At 30.0% G+C, this 15,611-nt stretch overlaps 1 protein-coding gene and 1 long non-coding RNA gene across 2 annotated transcripts; one reads left to right on the top strand and one right to left on the bottom strand.

The window, feature by feature from the left end:
* Nucleotides 1-582: 582 nt before the first annotated feature.
* On the top strand, nucleotides 583-1,282 carry LOC122582311 (glutaredoxin-C13-like). The gene has a single exon (XM_043754680.1). It carries the CDS (start codon nucleotides 682-684, stop codon nucleotides 988-990), a length of 309 nt encoding a protein of 102 aa, XP_043610615.1. The 5' UTR covers nucleotides 583-681; the 3' UTR covers nucleotides 991-1,282.
* An 11,282-nt stretch (nucleotides 1,283-12,564) lies between these two features.
* LOC122582869 lies at nucleotides 12,565-13,753 on the bottom strand. The gene is made up of 3 exons (XR_006321267.1): nucleotides 13,632-13,753; nucleotides 13,267-13,334; nucleotides 12,565-12,833 (listed from the first exon to the last, which is right to left on the bottom strand). It is a non-coding gene; the product is annotated as an uncharacterized LOC122582869 (long non-coding RNA).
* Between the last annotated feature and the right edge of the window lie 1,858 nt (nucleotides 13,754-15,611).

The raw sequence follows: 15,611 nt of genomic DNA, 5'->3' as shown, positions 1-15,611 counted from the left end.
CTATCACGCTCTCAAGATTCGCATGTTTAAAAGAATGTAAGCAAGTTGGTGGCGCAATATAAAGAATCATAAATAGCCCACCGAAAGCAATCTCATTCCCAATCTTTTTACCCTGAGAATATATATAAATTGATTGAAGGAAGGAATCTGTTGAAACAAAATATTGACCAGCCCTTTTGAGCCTTCACCTTTTTTGTTGTACTCATAAGTACTCAGGCCCGTAGAATGTGGAGTAGTCTAAGCTCTACAAACCTACGGTCTTCATTTTCCCACACTGAACAAACACGTTGTCGTTACTGGTTAATCATGATTCCAAAACATTCAATTTAATTAATCAAATGGTTATACTTTGTTTTAGGACTGAATTTATGCAAATGCGAGAAGAATATATGTGTTCAACTTGATCCTGTTTGTGAGCTTGAAAATAGTATCCTTTTTCAAAGATACCTTTAGTAGTTTTCAAGCATCCATGTGAAGCACTACTTCTTTTGATTTTTCCTGTTTGGAGAAAAGGTGAACAACTTTCCGGGTTGCATATAAATAGAAGTAGCATGCAAAACATAAAAATTCAAGCAAAAATCTCATATCCCTCTTAGAACTTGCACCTTACTATCAACTAAATCCCAACCATCAGATCACAATCTAATTTGGATTTTGATCTGAAAGGTTTTAGTTTTTGAGATGGAGAAGATACAAAGATTGACATCAGATAATGGAGTCGTGATCTTCACCAAGAGCACGTGTTGCTTGTGCTATGCCGTTACAATCCTCTTCCATGAACTGAGGGTGAACCCCGTAGTGTTTGAAATAGACCAAGATCCTGAGGGGAGGGAGATGGAGAAGGCCTTACTTAAACAAGGGTGTAACTCACCTCCTGTGCCAGCTGTCTTCATAGGTGGCAAGCTTGTCGGGTCAACCAACGAGGTCATGACCCTCCACCTAAGCGGCTCCCTCATTCCACTCCTGAAACCATACCAGTCACTGTCTTAAATGATATCAACTCTAACTGTGGTCGAAGCAATTTATCTCAAGAAATAAGGTTGGCTCAAGACTCACGAGCAATAGTAATTTATACAGTAGACTTGCTATGTAGTGTGCGTTACACATTATTATTATTATTAGTACTGTCCTCATAGCTTACTTAGGTTATAAATTTAGGCCTATTATGATCATCATTAGTGTTTAGACTATGAATGTAGCTTATTAAATCTGGTCATATGTGTTTGATGAAAACACATATTGATATCGTTCAGATGAATGTGATTATTTATATTAAGTGTCATCCAACTCGTTTAAAGAACTAGAACATTTAAATCTTGTTCGTCTGAATCTTCTGAAACCAAAGGAGTTGATGATTAAAACATGACATCATTTGTAAGATTCGCCCGAAAAGAACAAAATTATAAGAAAAGGAAAAAAGTGCAGGCGGATATGTGGCTCATATATTCAACTTTAAAATTCTTGAAATTTCACTTTCAAAAAGTTTAGAAGATATATGCTCCACTTTTATATAAAGAAACGCATTGAATGCTCTAGTCTTTCGTTTTCAATCGCTAGTACTAAATAATTTGTTAATGTAATATGTAAATTTTATTGGATTCTCATTTACCTAGAGCTCCTACAAAAGATCTTGTGATAACAGACTATTACTGTTCCGAGTTATTGTTAAGTTAGATTTGCTATGAGCTTATTCTGATCAGCATATTCACCTTCTAACAAAGTTGCTTATTAGTATACATTCCTATACAAATCTGTTAAAGTTTGCATAGTAGGCGTTGGAATCTTACGAACAATCTTTACCGTCAAACATTTTTGTTTAGTAGATGTACCACGGTACCTTGATTCTCTATAGAATATACAGACATGAAACATTTACAGCTTTTGCACATGGCATGACATCTAACCAACCTCTGTTTTTTCAAATATGCGGTGAAGAGACAACGAATTTCTCATGAAAGCATAGAAGCAATGGTCATATCTAGAGGTGACAATATGGATGGGTCGGGTGGGTTGGATAATGGGTTAGGTTGGACTTGGGTAGAAAAATGTCCCATATTAGTACTTGTTCTGACCACAAACACTTTCAAATTTGCTACAAAAACTATAAAATTTGTTACAAAACTATAACAAGTGCATAAAACAATTGTATACTTATCATAAAATATAGGTTTGAGTTTTTGATATGGAAAAGACAACATTTTTATAAAAGTTAACTATAGACTTTAGAATTGTATTTAGGAGGTATGATGTAGACAAACTTATCATTACCTAAAGGTAGAGTGGCTGCTTCTAAAAAGACCAAAATTGGATTAATACCCAAATCATCCGATTTTTGTTAGTATATAACAATGTTGCATATTTATTGTTAATTTCTTGTGCTATGTCCAACTATAATGTTTTTTTTTTGGTAATCATGATTATCATATTCTCTTTGCGAGTAGATTAATCCAAAAAAAACTGACTTGATCGTTTTATGATCATTAATTTCTTATACTGTGTCCGGCTATAACAATGTTATGTTTGGTTTTTACAAGATAATGATAATTACATCCACGTGTTAATGGTTCACACGAATACTGTAAAGGTTTGCATGGGCAATCCTAAACCCAGAAAGATAAGATGATTTTTAGGGCACAGTGTACTATCAACTTGTTTAATTAGAAATACCAAAAGACCTATCCAAATCTCACCGTCTAGAAACATAATGCAAGAGCTAGTGTTTGGATAGCATAATACTCGAAGTAACTTGTTTGAAATATGTAATAACTAATGTATTCAGTTTAACTACTATAAGTTCAACTTTTTTTTAAATGACAAGTCTCTAAATTTTTATTTTTAAAATTCATGTCCATCTCTTGAACTCTATGGAATGAATAGAATTGACACGGTCTTACCCTTCTGTGGTGAAGTGTTATCTAATATCGTTATTTGACTAACCGTTAAAAAAATACCTCACATCATGGCGGGGAAAATACCTTATATGTTTTCGTAATTTTATAGATGTTTTGGATTTTGTTTAAATTATAAATTTAAATCATTGACAAACAACTAGTCTATCCGATCATTTTTATACCAACGGGAGAAAACTCACCATTGGTGAGAGAAAACCCTTTCTAATACGAAAACCCCACAAATGGGGTTGGTGATTCATTGGTAAGGTCTTTGACCATGTGAGGATCTACCTCGGTTCGAGTCTCATTTTTACATTTGTGAGAAGTGGATTAATAGGGATTTTTCAAAAGTCCTAGTTTTTAGGCATACGTGTAATTTTAAAGTAGGAGTAAAATAGAATGTCGTTAAAAAAAATACGAAAAACCCCAATAGTTTGTTTTATGTGGGACTTGAACCTATAACCTGCTTAATATATAGGTTATTGGATGTTTCACCTTAACCACCTAAACAGTGAATTATAAGCCTATAATTTTTTTTTGCTAGTAATTATCATAGGTGTAAGAGGGTCGATATATTCAAGTGACTAAACCATGTTATATTTTTTTATAAAAGAATTGTTATTAATAAATTGTTTTCAAAAAAAATAAGTTATCATTAGCTAGTAATATTTTATCTATACTTATATAATAAAGAAAATAACTTCATGTTGAAAGTTACATTGAAAATGACTAAAGTGCCCTTAATAAGTATATAACACTATCAATTTTTTTTATATATATAAATATTCACATTAACCATTTAATTACATCAATTACTTTTACATCAGTTATCTAATATCATTCGATGATGACACTACCACCAACAGTCGTCCCCCACCACCACACCGGTCGCCGCCACGAAAACCGCCGCATTGCGCGGGTAACGCGCTAATACTTTATGTATGTATCTATACACTCTATTAAAAAGAATATACCCACTGTTGAAAGTTATCTATACACTCTATTAAAAAGAATATACCCACTGTTGAAAGTTACAAGAAGAAAAATGTCATAAACACACGCAAAATACAATACACCCCTATATTTCAAATACAAATTAGAGAAAAAAAAAACATACCACATGAGGATCTTGTGCGTGTCTATATCTATTTAATAGGGCTGTAAACGGTTCGGTTCGGTTAGCTAGAAATTTCGAACCGTTTTTCGGGTTTTGGTTCAGTTAGGTTAGTTAGAAATTTTGAACCGTTAAGTTCGGTTACCCGAAAATCGGTTACTCGAAAAAGTCGGTTAATTTCGGTTTTATTTTCGGTTAACCATTTATTAAAGTTATGCTAATATAAAGTTTAAGTTTTAATTACAATAGTCAATCTACATTGCATTAATTAATTTTTTTTATATATAATAGTTATTTAACTACATTAATATTTTGTTTTATAAATAAATATACATTTTATCTAATTGTGAATTACTTTTTTCTAACGTTTTATTTATACAATGCAAGTTTCTATCTAAGAGTATCATGATTTACTACTTAAAATGTCTTTTATATGATATTACTAATGTTTTTGATAGATATCTTAAACAAAGTTAACAACTTTTCTTAAAAAGAGTATATAAATAAGAAAGTTACTTATAATATTCAAAATTAATTATAGATTGTAAAAGAAAGTTAATAAAATTGTTAATATCTTAGATAACAAATACAAAAATTTAGCTAAAGAGATATGTAAATGATGTATTTATAGAATATATATATGTGTAAATATACATATATATGATTATATGTAGTATATATCAAAATTCGGTTCGGTTCGGTTAACCACGGGTAATGAATATTGAAAACCGTAACCGAACCGTTACACTTCGGTTTTTATATTTTCGGTTTTTTCGGGTTTCGGTTTTTTCAGTTTCGAATCACGCGGTTCGGACCGGTTTTTCGGTTTTCCGGTTCATTTCTTACACCCCTACTAGTAGTATGCTTAACAATTCGTGTCCCAAATATGATAATTTTCTCTTTGTAAATTCGTATCCCAAATTTTGTTTTGTTTGTAAATTCACACAACACTAAACCACCTGCCACTTACGCTAAACAATCGTTTTTTAACAATTTTGCCGCTACGTGCGGGTACAATGTTAGTTTTAAGTAATATATTTATCAATAATTTGTAATTAAATATTTTATAAAGAAAAATGTAAAAAATTAAGTTTTGGATTTGAAACAAATCACAAACAAGGTATTCAACAACAACAAGACCCAAGAGCAGGATATGTGGGAAGTAAGTTGTAGACAGTCTTACATTTACCCAAAGGTAAAAATACTGTTTTCATAAAGACCTCCGGCCATAAAGAGGTAAAAGTCAGAAAGTGTAAAGAGTTTAATTAGTTACCATACATGTTGGCCAATAATAACATAAAAAGGAATACATGTCTTTTGAGTATCACCAGACTACATTAAGAGTAGGGAAGAGTTGCAAACATAACACTTAATATATTTTAACACAAGTTTGAAAATACATATAAAATATCACGTATTCATCTTGTTCTATTGACTTTTGTTTTAATACTTATATCTTTTCATTTAACTTCACAAACAAAAAAGCAAATATTTATTTTTTATGAAAATAAACTATGTAATTTATGTTTTCAGAAATTTCGACTTTGTTTTTAAAAATATTTAGTATTCTTATGGTAACTGTTATGCTTAATACAAAAGACTACTATAATGATAATAAATCGCATTTCAATAGTTAGTGTAAATAAACTATAAATGTGCGTTATTGAAAAAATTTAACATTTAATTAACTATATAAATTTGTTTAAAACTTTAAAAGCAAGAAAATAATCGAGTTTATTGTATATACCCGAAGTCATGGGCTTTAAACCCATTTTTAACCCATTTCTGAAAACCCGGGGAAGTTTGATTCGCAAAATATTTTTGACGGAATTGAAATCTAACAAAATAATTGGAATTTCAAGGAAGTGAAATTTTGAAGTTTAATTTAGACTTTATTATGTGTTTGGGTGAAAATTTTAAATAGAATTTAGTTAAAAGAATCTATAATATAACTAAAAGAGCGGGTTGAGGGTACATTTGACACTCATAATCACCCTCCTTGAGCGTAATCCTCTACTTTTTTTTTAAATATTTTCTATATGATGACTGACCTTTAATTTTAATTAAAAAAAAAACTTTACTATTATTATTTATATATATATATATATATATATATATATATATAAACCCCAAAAGCTACGACATAGTTTTTTTTACCTAAGTTCGACTTAGAAGGTTTTTTTTTCCGACTAGCAAGGTTTTTTTAATTTATATAATTTCTTCATATTAATCATTATTATTATTATTATTATTTAACATTTAATTCTTATATTATTGTTATTATTATCTCTTTTAATTTAGTTTGTTGTTCATTATAGATTCGTTATGGCTTTTTCTTCAACAACAAAAAATAAGACCACATTAGTTCATCTACCCAAAGAAAATCAAAACGTTTGAGATTGTCTTTGTTAATGAATTGGTATGTATTTTCCAAATTATATATAGTACACTTTTAAAATATAACTAAAGTTGGGGGGGAAAAAATGGGTAAACTAGAATCAATATTTATATGGAGTTATTTTTCATATGTTTCTTTTTTAACTTTTGGATTGATTAACTTGTAATGTTAGTCATATTGATGGTTGCATCTATAATATAAGACACGGAAAGTATATTTGTTATTTGAATAGCTAGATTATGGTATGTGCATATATTTAGATGTCGCATATGTTGTGTGCTCTTAAAAAAAAAAAAACTTGCCTTTATAAGAATGTAGATTGCCAACAAAAACTGCACTATTTTGTTTCAAAATTAAAGCAATCTCATTCTAAGGCTATATGTCTGCGGAACTTAATCTTAATAATACATAATTGTGTTTTATTGAAGTAGCAGTATAAAACTGATTATTTGTCATAGATAAATATAAATATATCACATGTTTAGTCCATATCTAGACCTTTATATATTTTTTACGCCTCATGTGCATGCTTTGTGACAAATACATATATTTATGAATTACGAGTATAATTCTTCAAATAAGTCATTTACTTTGAATATTTCGTTTTATGTTTGATTTTTAGGTAATTTAATTTTATTTAATATCAATTTAATACAATTAAATTTCAATTTTCTAACTTCGATTAATATGTTTTAAGACCACCTATCCATTGGACGGGCCTAAACCCTAGTTCAAATATAAACTATCTCAAATGACCGAATTTAGTAAAAGATTTTAAAAGTGTTGAAGTCTTCATTCACGTGTTACTCCATATTTGGAATTTTATTCTGTTTTCTTTTTTAGAGTTAATTTCATATTTTCCCTCCCTAAATCATACAAATATCATATATACCTAACTCAAATAAATAATATCATATTTTCCCTCTTTCAATTCTAAAAATATCATATATATCCAATTCAATAAATTTGATAATTTTTAAATAATTAAAACACTTAACAATTATTTGTAACTATGTTAATGGTTGTTTTAACCTTTAGTTCTCTTAAAGAAAAACAAAACTCTCGACTATTTTATTTATCTTTCAATCTTGACAAACAAGTATATGTGAATTTTTTTTGCAATGTGATACGTATAAGTGTATAACTACATTATGTACGTAGTCGACAAATAGAATGTAGTGAGTAGTCTTTTAGATAGTATTTAAATTCATGTTCAGCATATGAGTGTCATAACATGATATGTATTGTTTATATCTTACGTTTTCACCAAATTCTAATGTCATAATATTTTGGATCAAATTCATAACATTTGTATCTGTAACAATCAAACTATTCATTAATGTCATTTCAACAATGAAGAATTGTTTTATCTTGTTCGACTAAAAAGTCACATGCATTTCTCGTGTGTCCTAATTTCACTTTTTATTCAAGAACTTTAATTATATATTAATTTTTAAATAAACTTTGAAGTTATAAATTATTTGTAAATTAGATTATACAAATTAGCTGATTCGTGATTTAATTTTGATAGCTCATTAGTGTAGATTTATAAATGATACTGGTGTTTAAAAGAGAATCAGAAAAATGTATAATGGTAGCTAATGTACAAAATCGAGTTAACAATTATTAAAGAACTTTAAATACAATTAAATTATTAATTTGGGTATATATGATATTTATAGCATTTAAGAAGGGAAAATATGATATTGTTTATTTGAGTTGGGTATATATGATATTTGTATGGTTTAGGGAGGGGAAATATGAAATTCTCTCTTTTTTTTACGTTATGATTTGATAATTGATATCTCACGATCAAGTATTGATGCTTGATTAGAGGCATATAATGAAAGAAGAAAACTGTTATCGACCGTTCGAATCAGGCTTCAAATAGGCATATGAAATCTGCAAAGAGCATATAAATAAAGTTGTTATTGACAACAAATTTGGAAAAGATTGCATGCTACTAAATGACTAATCAAAATTATTCTTTTGCCTTTCCATAAAAATATTCTTATCTTTTGAAAATATCTTTGAACAAAAATATAAAGGATTTTTGGAAAATGCTAAATGAATTAGGACTTCATTCAACGTACATAAAAAAATTATACCTTTACCCCTGAATTTTATGGTAAATGTACAACTATTTAATTCACCTTAATGAAAACCTTTAGCGTTTCGTTTAGCAAAACCCATAATTTTCTAAATAAATATCATGTTTGGATTTAATATTATTGTTTATTTATATATTAAACTCTAACTTTTAGAAAACCTACCACAAAAATCTATATCAATCTGGAAAGCATTTTACCAATAAATGGTATTGAATTTAATAACGTTAAAACTTGAAGTCCCCAAATTATTGATGGTTCATTGACATGAGTAAAAAACCGGTTCTAAAAAAAACCGATCAAGAAAAACCAAAATCGAAACTGAGAAAAATCGGTACTTAAAGAATCGCCGGTATGGAACCGGTTCTAATTTTCGGCCCAAAAATCAGTTTCTTACCGGTACCAAATCGGTTCAGTTCAGATTCTTGAAAAAAAAAAAGAAAAAAAGTGGTCAAAAGTTGACCAAAACCGGTTTCAAACCGATTCTGGTTTGGTCAAAACCGATTTTTTATCGCCTTGACCAAAACCGGTTGGCCAAATGGTTGGTATAAATTGTCATATTTGATCTTTTGTTTTTGTATCATTTTTATTTATATGCAGTTTCTTAAAGAGGGAAACGACATCGTTTTTGTCCCTCCCTAACCTTTTTTTTTAAAGGTAACTCGGGCTAAATGATATTTGCTCTTCATATATCTAACTTTAATTTCATGAGAAAATTATTAACGGAAAACTCATGTATCCGGTCTTGGTAACATTTTGGCCAAATCAGGATTTAAACTCAAAATCGTTAAACCCAATTTTCCCCAACTGTTTTGTGACTTCTAATATCTTATATATTAATAAAACAAGATTTTTATGACATCATTATTGCTTACTTGTCATTATTAGATTTATTTATATGAATTATTTCTTTTTTGTTTTTGATTTATGACATCATCTTATTTTAAATTTAGATTTTTTGTTTAATTTACTTATGATATTAACAATTTTCTTTCTTTAAGTTTATTTCATTTTTATATTTGTTATTTATGATGTCTTTTTTTATTAAAAAAATAGCTTCTTTTTTTTTTAAACCCTAATACTTTATACATGGTTTTTTAGATTCTCATCATCTAAATAGTTTTATCATAATAGATTTTTTAAATTATTTGCATGGTATGCGGGTTAATAAGCTAATTATATATACTCGAAATAGGTATATTATTACGAGATTATGCGTATGGTTGAACTATCTCACAAATCTTAGACATCGACGTAACTTAATATTACAAAATTTTTATTAATAAGCCCGGATTGAAACCATCGTAATCCAAATTTTGATTCTCATTAATCTTTAGATTATGTATAAATTAGATATATTCTTTTTACCTAAATAATAATTTTTAGATTTTTCATTTATTAGTGTACAAGTTAAAACCGTTGTTGTTATCAAAGTATTTTTTATTATTTATTTAATTAATATGATAAAACGACACAACTCGATTTTAAAACAACAAGAAAGAATTTTTACTTTTTTTGTACAGGCCGTAAATTTACGGCTTAATTACAACTGACCGTAAAAACCTAGCCGTAAAATTATGGCTTAAATTATAACTAGCCGTAAAAATGAACGGTAATTCGCTCATGGATTTTTTTTCTTTCCTGATCAAAAGTACTCGAAAATACAAAGTGCCGTAAATTGATGGTCCTGGGCCGTAAATTTATGGTCCCATCTGCACTTTTTCATTTTGACTCAAATTTGATTCAAACTCTTTCCAAAGCTCAAATGCTCAAACCAAAACACCAAAAAGAGTAAAATCACATATTACAACTATACGGACATATCCAAAGCATTAACCATTCAAATTTGCATTAAAACGACCAAACGGGTCGCATTACCCAATTTGTCAACCATCCAAAATCACCAAATCTTTTAAATTACAAAAGACCATGACTCCAAATTAATATTTGCAGAAATATACATAACTAAATATGACAAAACATCACAAATGTACCAAGAGCCATGGGTGAGGTGGGATTACTAATTAAGCTTCTACCAAAAAGTACCATTTTCCGCAAATGACTAAATACCTTCAAAATCACTAGCAACTTCAACTACCAACACTTCACTAGTTCCCTCTTCCGAAAACTCCTATAAAAAGGATAAACAACTAAAGGTTAAACTTTACGCTTAATGAATACGTCTATATACAAATATGCACATATTGAAAACAATACATGATGATGAGATATAGAACCTTTATTACCACACAAACATCACATTCATAAGCACTTTCATATCAACAAAAAATATGTGAAACCACGTAATCAATCAACCAAATAAAACATACTACTAGTGGCGGATGAGGGTTGTAAACGAACCGAACGAACACGAACGGGACCTTGTTCATGTTCGTTCGTTTAACTTAACGAACGGTTCACGAACAGATAAACGAACAAAATGACTTGTTCATGTTCGTTCGATTGTGTTCATGAACGACTGTTCACGAACACAAACGAACGAACAACTAATGAACGAACACAAACGAACGAAACATTTATAAATTATGTATTTTTATTTAAACTTTTTCTTAAATAGTTAGATATTAATAATAATATAGATTATATAAAGCAAATATTTACATTCGTAAATGAACATAACGAACAAATGTTCACGAACATAAACAAACTATTGTTCACGAACGACGGTTCATGAACATAAACGAACGAACGTTCACGTACAGATTATTGAATGTTCACGAACGTAAATGAACGTACGAGAGCTTTGTTCATGTTCGTTCATTTAACTAAACGAACGAACACGAAGGAACTTCCCGCCGAACGGTTCATGAACTGTTCGTGAAACTGTTCAGTTCGTTTACAGCCCTAGGCGGATCCACACATTAAAAAGATAAGGGGCCTAAAAATTTTTGGTTTTCATTTTATCATTAAGTTCTTTTGACATTTACATAATCTACAAACTATATAGAATTTATGGAACGTATATGAATTACTTAATTAAATTTTGCTTCATATATTGGCCGAAAATTATGACAATTTAATATTTATGATTTAAACTAGAAAATATAATACCTGCTATGAAGTATATGAACAAAAATTTAAACTAAAATATTCATAAGTTATGAAGTTTAAATTAGTACGGACTAATATTTAATACGTGGTAGTTAGTATGTTATGCATTTTATTCTAATAAATGATAACTTTAGAAATTTAAGGATCAAACTGAAATTTTAGACATAGAAAAGGGACTAAAGTGGACAAATATTGAAAGTGTGTCATCCTCTTCTTTTTCAATTCATACTCTGCAACTCGATTGTTCAGCCGCCGCTACCAATTCGTTGAACACACATTTGAAAGAGGTTTTATATTTCTTTATGGGGTTTGTTAAATACGGCCCTTAGGGCTGTGTTTAAGGTGTATAAATTGTTTGTACATTTACCATGAAAATCTAGGGGCGGACTTTTAATATGGAAGATACAAGTTTTTTTATACACGTTAAATACAACCCTTTAATATAGCATTTCCCTTTCTTTATTAACTAGATGGTGCCCGCGCAATGTGTAAGGTGCCATGACAATGATGATTTCAAACCAAACATTTCTAAAGAAAGATAGAACCTGCACCACTATTCGGATTATTTGATGTAATATGGAGTATGATTTACATATGAATGGTTGTTTAGAAAAATCTGTAAGAGTGCGATCAACATCCAAATGGTCCAGAATTTCAAACATTAAAGGTACACTTAGTATCCTTATACTGTATAAATGCATTAAGTAAATAGCATTTGTAAAAAAATTAGGATCTTTGGATATGTCTCCTGCACATAAAGTCAGGACAATGCATCCCCTTTTTCCTCTAATTGCATATTCTAATACGCCATATATATAAAGAATCCATACGAAAATGATACTAAATGTTTTGTAGTAATAAAACAAATACATCAACATGGTCTTTCTAGTGGCAACACCTCCAAAGAGGTAGAGAGTTCTTTTACCAGAAAAACTGAAAGTTTTAGCAATTAGCATGAGACGGGTCAATAACCACTTACCCTTGAAATTCAACTAAAGCATTCCTAAATATCAGCAAAGCATCCGCAGTAATTGGACAAACTCTATGCATATTAAATTCGTCAAATATGATTAAAAACACTAATCTACGTCTCTGATAATACAATTCATGAAGCTGCTATGCATTTTTTCATACATCTTTCAAATACTCAAACACTTGCGACCTCACCTCACAATTATCACCACCTTCAAAATCACCTGCTTCAATTTAACGCTCATACTCCAAAAGTCGGTCTGCTTTCTTCACTTCTTCTATACATATAACATAACTACATTAACCATTTGCGTTAAATGAATACAATATTTAGAATCAACAAAGGTTTAAGAGAATAGAAGATAAGACATTACTGAAGTATTGATATCACTTTGCCCATATTATTCAAAATTGGAACATACTTAATTGATAAGCCATTAGCAACCAGGATAAGTTCGAAGGTATTGTCAATTTCAAATGGGAGTAAATGTGAAATCTTTACCAAATTCATTACAATGAAATAAACGTTTTGATTGGTCTTGTCTATTAGCTGTTTAAGTAGAGAATAACTAATATCAAATACCGGAAATCAAAATCTAACATATCTACTCTTATGGTGCATTAAATCTTTTTGTCATGTGCATAACACAATAATTTAATCATACAACTAATTTCATATGGTGCATTAACAGAATTAGAAGAAAAAGTTACCAGACGCATTATCCAAACAACAATTCAAGTATCATGATACCCATCATTGGAAGTTGAAGATCTTGAGCCTACAAATTGAATAAATTGCATCAGTTGCAATAACAGTAAAAGAAACAAAGAGTTGTAGATCAAACTATAAAAAGATATATTAATCAAACCTGTAAATCGACATCTAGAACAATTGAAGATTCCAAATCAATGAACAATTAAAGAACAATATAAATACATATAATCGGGCGGCGTTGGTTGGGCCGATTTATGGGGCGGTGACGATGCAAAAAATATATTAATCAAAACTTTAAATCGATTTCAAAGAACAATGAAAGAATCGAAATCAAAGAACAATCAAAGAAGAATATAAATACCTATATTTGACAGGGTGTGATTTCGGCGGCGATGGATGTTGATTTCTGCGGCGGGGATGGTGGTTTGTGGGGCGGCGGCGATGGAAAAAAAAAGAAATAAGCCGGCGGCGGTAGATGGTGGTTTGATGGTGGTTTTTGGGGCGGTGGTGGATGGTGTTTATGGGGGGATAGCGTACAAAGAAGGTGGATTGCGGCGGTGGATGGTGTTTATGGGGGGAGAAAATCAGAGAAGGGGGGAGGCATCAGATGAATGTATGTGTGTTTTGGTATAATTGGTAATGAGCGTACGGAGAAAATCGGGGATAGTAGTGTAAATTAGGAGGGCATAAAAGACATTTTATAGGTAGAGGTGTTAAAAGGGGGTGAGGTAGTTTGTTTATTAAGGGAGTATAAATTTCATTTCTTCAAACCCACTGGTCTTTTCTTGTTTCCCTTATTGTTCTCTATATAACTTAGGCTTTAGAAAATAAATAAAAATAAAATACCAACAAAAGTAAGTTGAGGGTGGGGTGGTTACCACCCTCATGTTCTTTGGATCCGCCACTGCATACTACGCGACATTCAAATCATGTTGCCATATCTCATATGGTCTTACATTATCATATCTATATATCGATGAGCATACCATAGGCTCAAATCTTGAGACCCTACACAATTACACAAAAATATATAATTCTACACATTCAAACAACCGACTAAATATTTCATTCACATCCAAATCACATTGTCATACCCTGTATGGTCTTTATCCCATCATCTAAATACGTTATATAGATTCCACCATCATCATGTAATTGACCCCAATATGTAAATAATCATATATAAAAGTACTTACCTTAATGACAAACTATCGAATCCAAGATAACCACATGAACTCATATAATCGGTTTCAACCTTTAACTTGAGATGGAAATCAACTAGAAGATAACATGCAATCCCAAACTCAAATCTTTCTTTCCTTTCTTCTTTGTGTGTGTCGACACACACACTCACAAAACTTAAATCCCCAAAATTCAATTGCAAGCTATTTGGATGTTATTATTATTATTGTTTTCTTTAGAAGAATTTCTTTGAATTAGTTGAAAATATAAAATACTTGCATTGAAAAAGAAATGTAAAGAAGAAGGAGAAATAGAAAATGATTGTTGTAGTTGGATAAGAAGACTCTTCAAAAAGGTTGGCTGACAAGATGTCATGCCCTTTTAGATTTTAGGTGAGTATTATACCCGTTAGCCGCTAAGCTTCCAACTAAATTAACCTCATTACTCAAATTTAAATACTAGGAAATAATTTTAAAGGCAAAACTGTAACAAAATTACCAAATATATATTTTATAATATTTGGGGTGTTAATTATTAGGTATCCTACTTAATTTTAATCAATAAAAGGTATTCATTTTATAAAATCTTTAAAACAAAACTTTTTGATATTCAAAATCGAGTTTAAATTTGTAAAACAGAAAATACATAAGTAACTACTGTACACTATTGGCAATTGAAACCGTTTGTTTATAAGATAGTGAAAAGGTAAGTAAATATCGACCCACAAAGACCGATCATTTAGAAACTAAGCATTGATAATGTTGATGACGTGCGGTAACTATTTGGTCATAGGTTCAAATATACACAAAAGGGGTTTTCTTATTTAAATGGGTTTTCTACAATTAAATTTGATGCAAAAAATGTTCTCCTAATGATAGGGTTTTAAATTTGAGTTTCTTTAAAAATGAAGTTGGGTATATAAAATGTCATTTTTTATTCCAAATTTACTGTAAAGAAAATATTAAAAACGACACTCTAATTTACTGTTAACAAATAATAAGAAAGAGTTAATTGCACAAATTGTACACATGGTTTGCACATTTTCTTGATTTTCACTCCTCTAGGTTTTTTCTAATAAATTTTGTCCTTAAAGTAAACATTTCTAGCACTTTATAAGTTTACATCACTAAAATAAACATAGAGGGATATAAACCACGAA

Source organism: Erigeron canadensis, chromosome 9 (assembly GCF_010389155.1).
Source record: "Erigeron canadensis isolate Cc75 chromosome 9, C_canadensis_v1, whole genome shotgun sequence".
NCBI lineage: Eukaryota > Viridiplantae > Streptophyta > Magnoliopsida > Asterales > Asteraceae > Erigeron > Erigeron canadensis.
The sequence above is the reverse complement of the archived record's forward strand: the minus strand, read 5'-3'. Positions and strand labels throughout refer to the sequence as shown.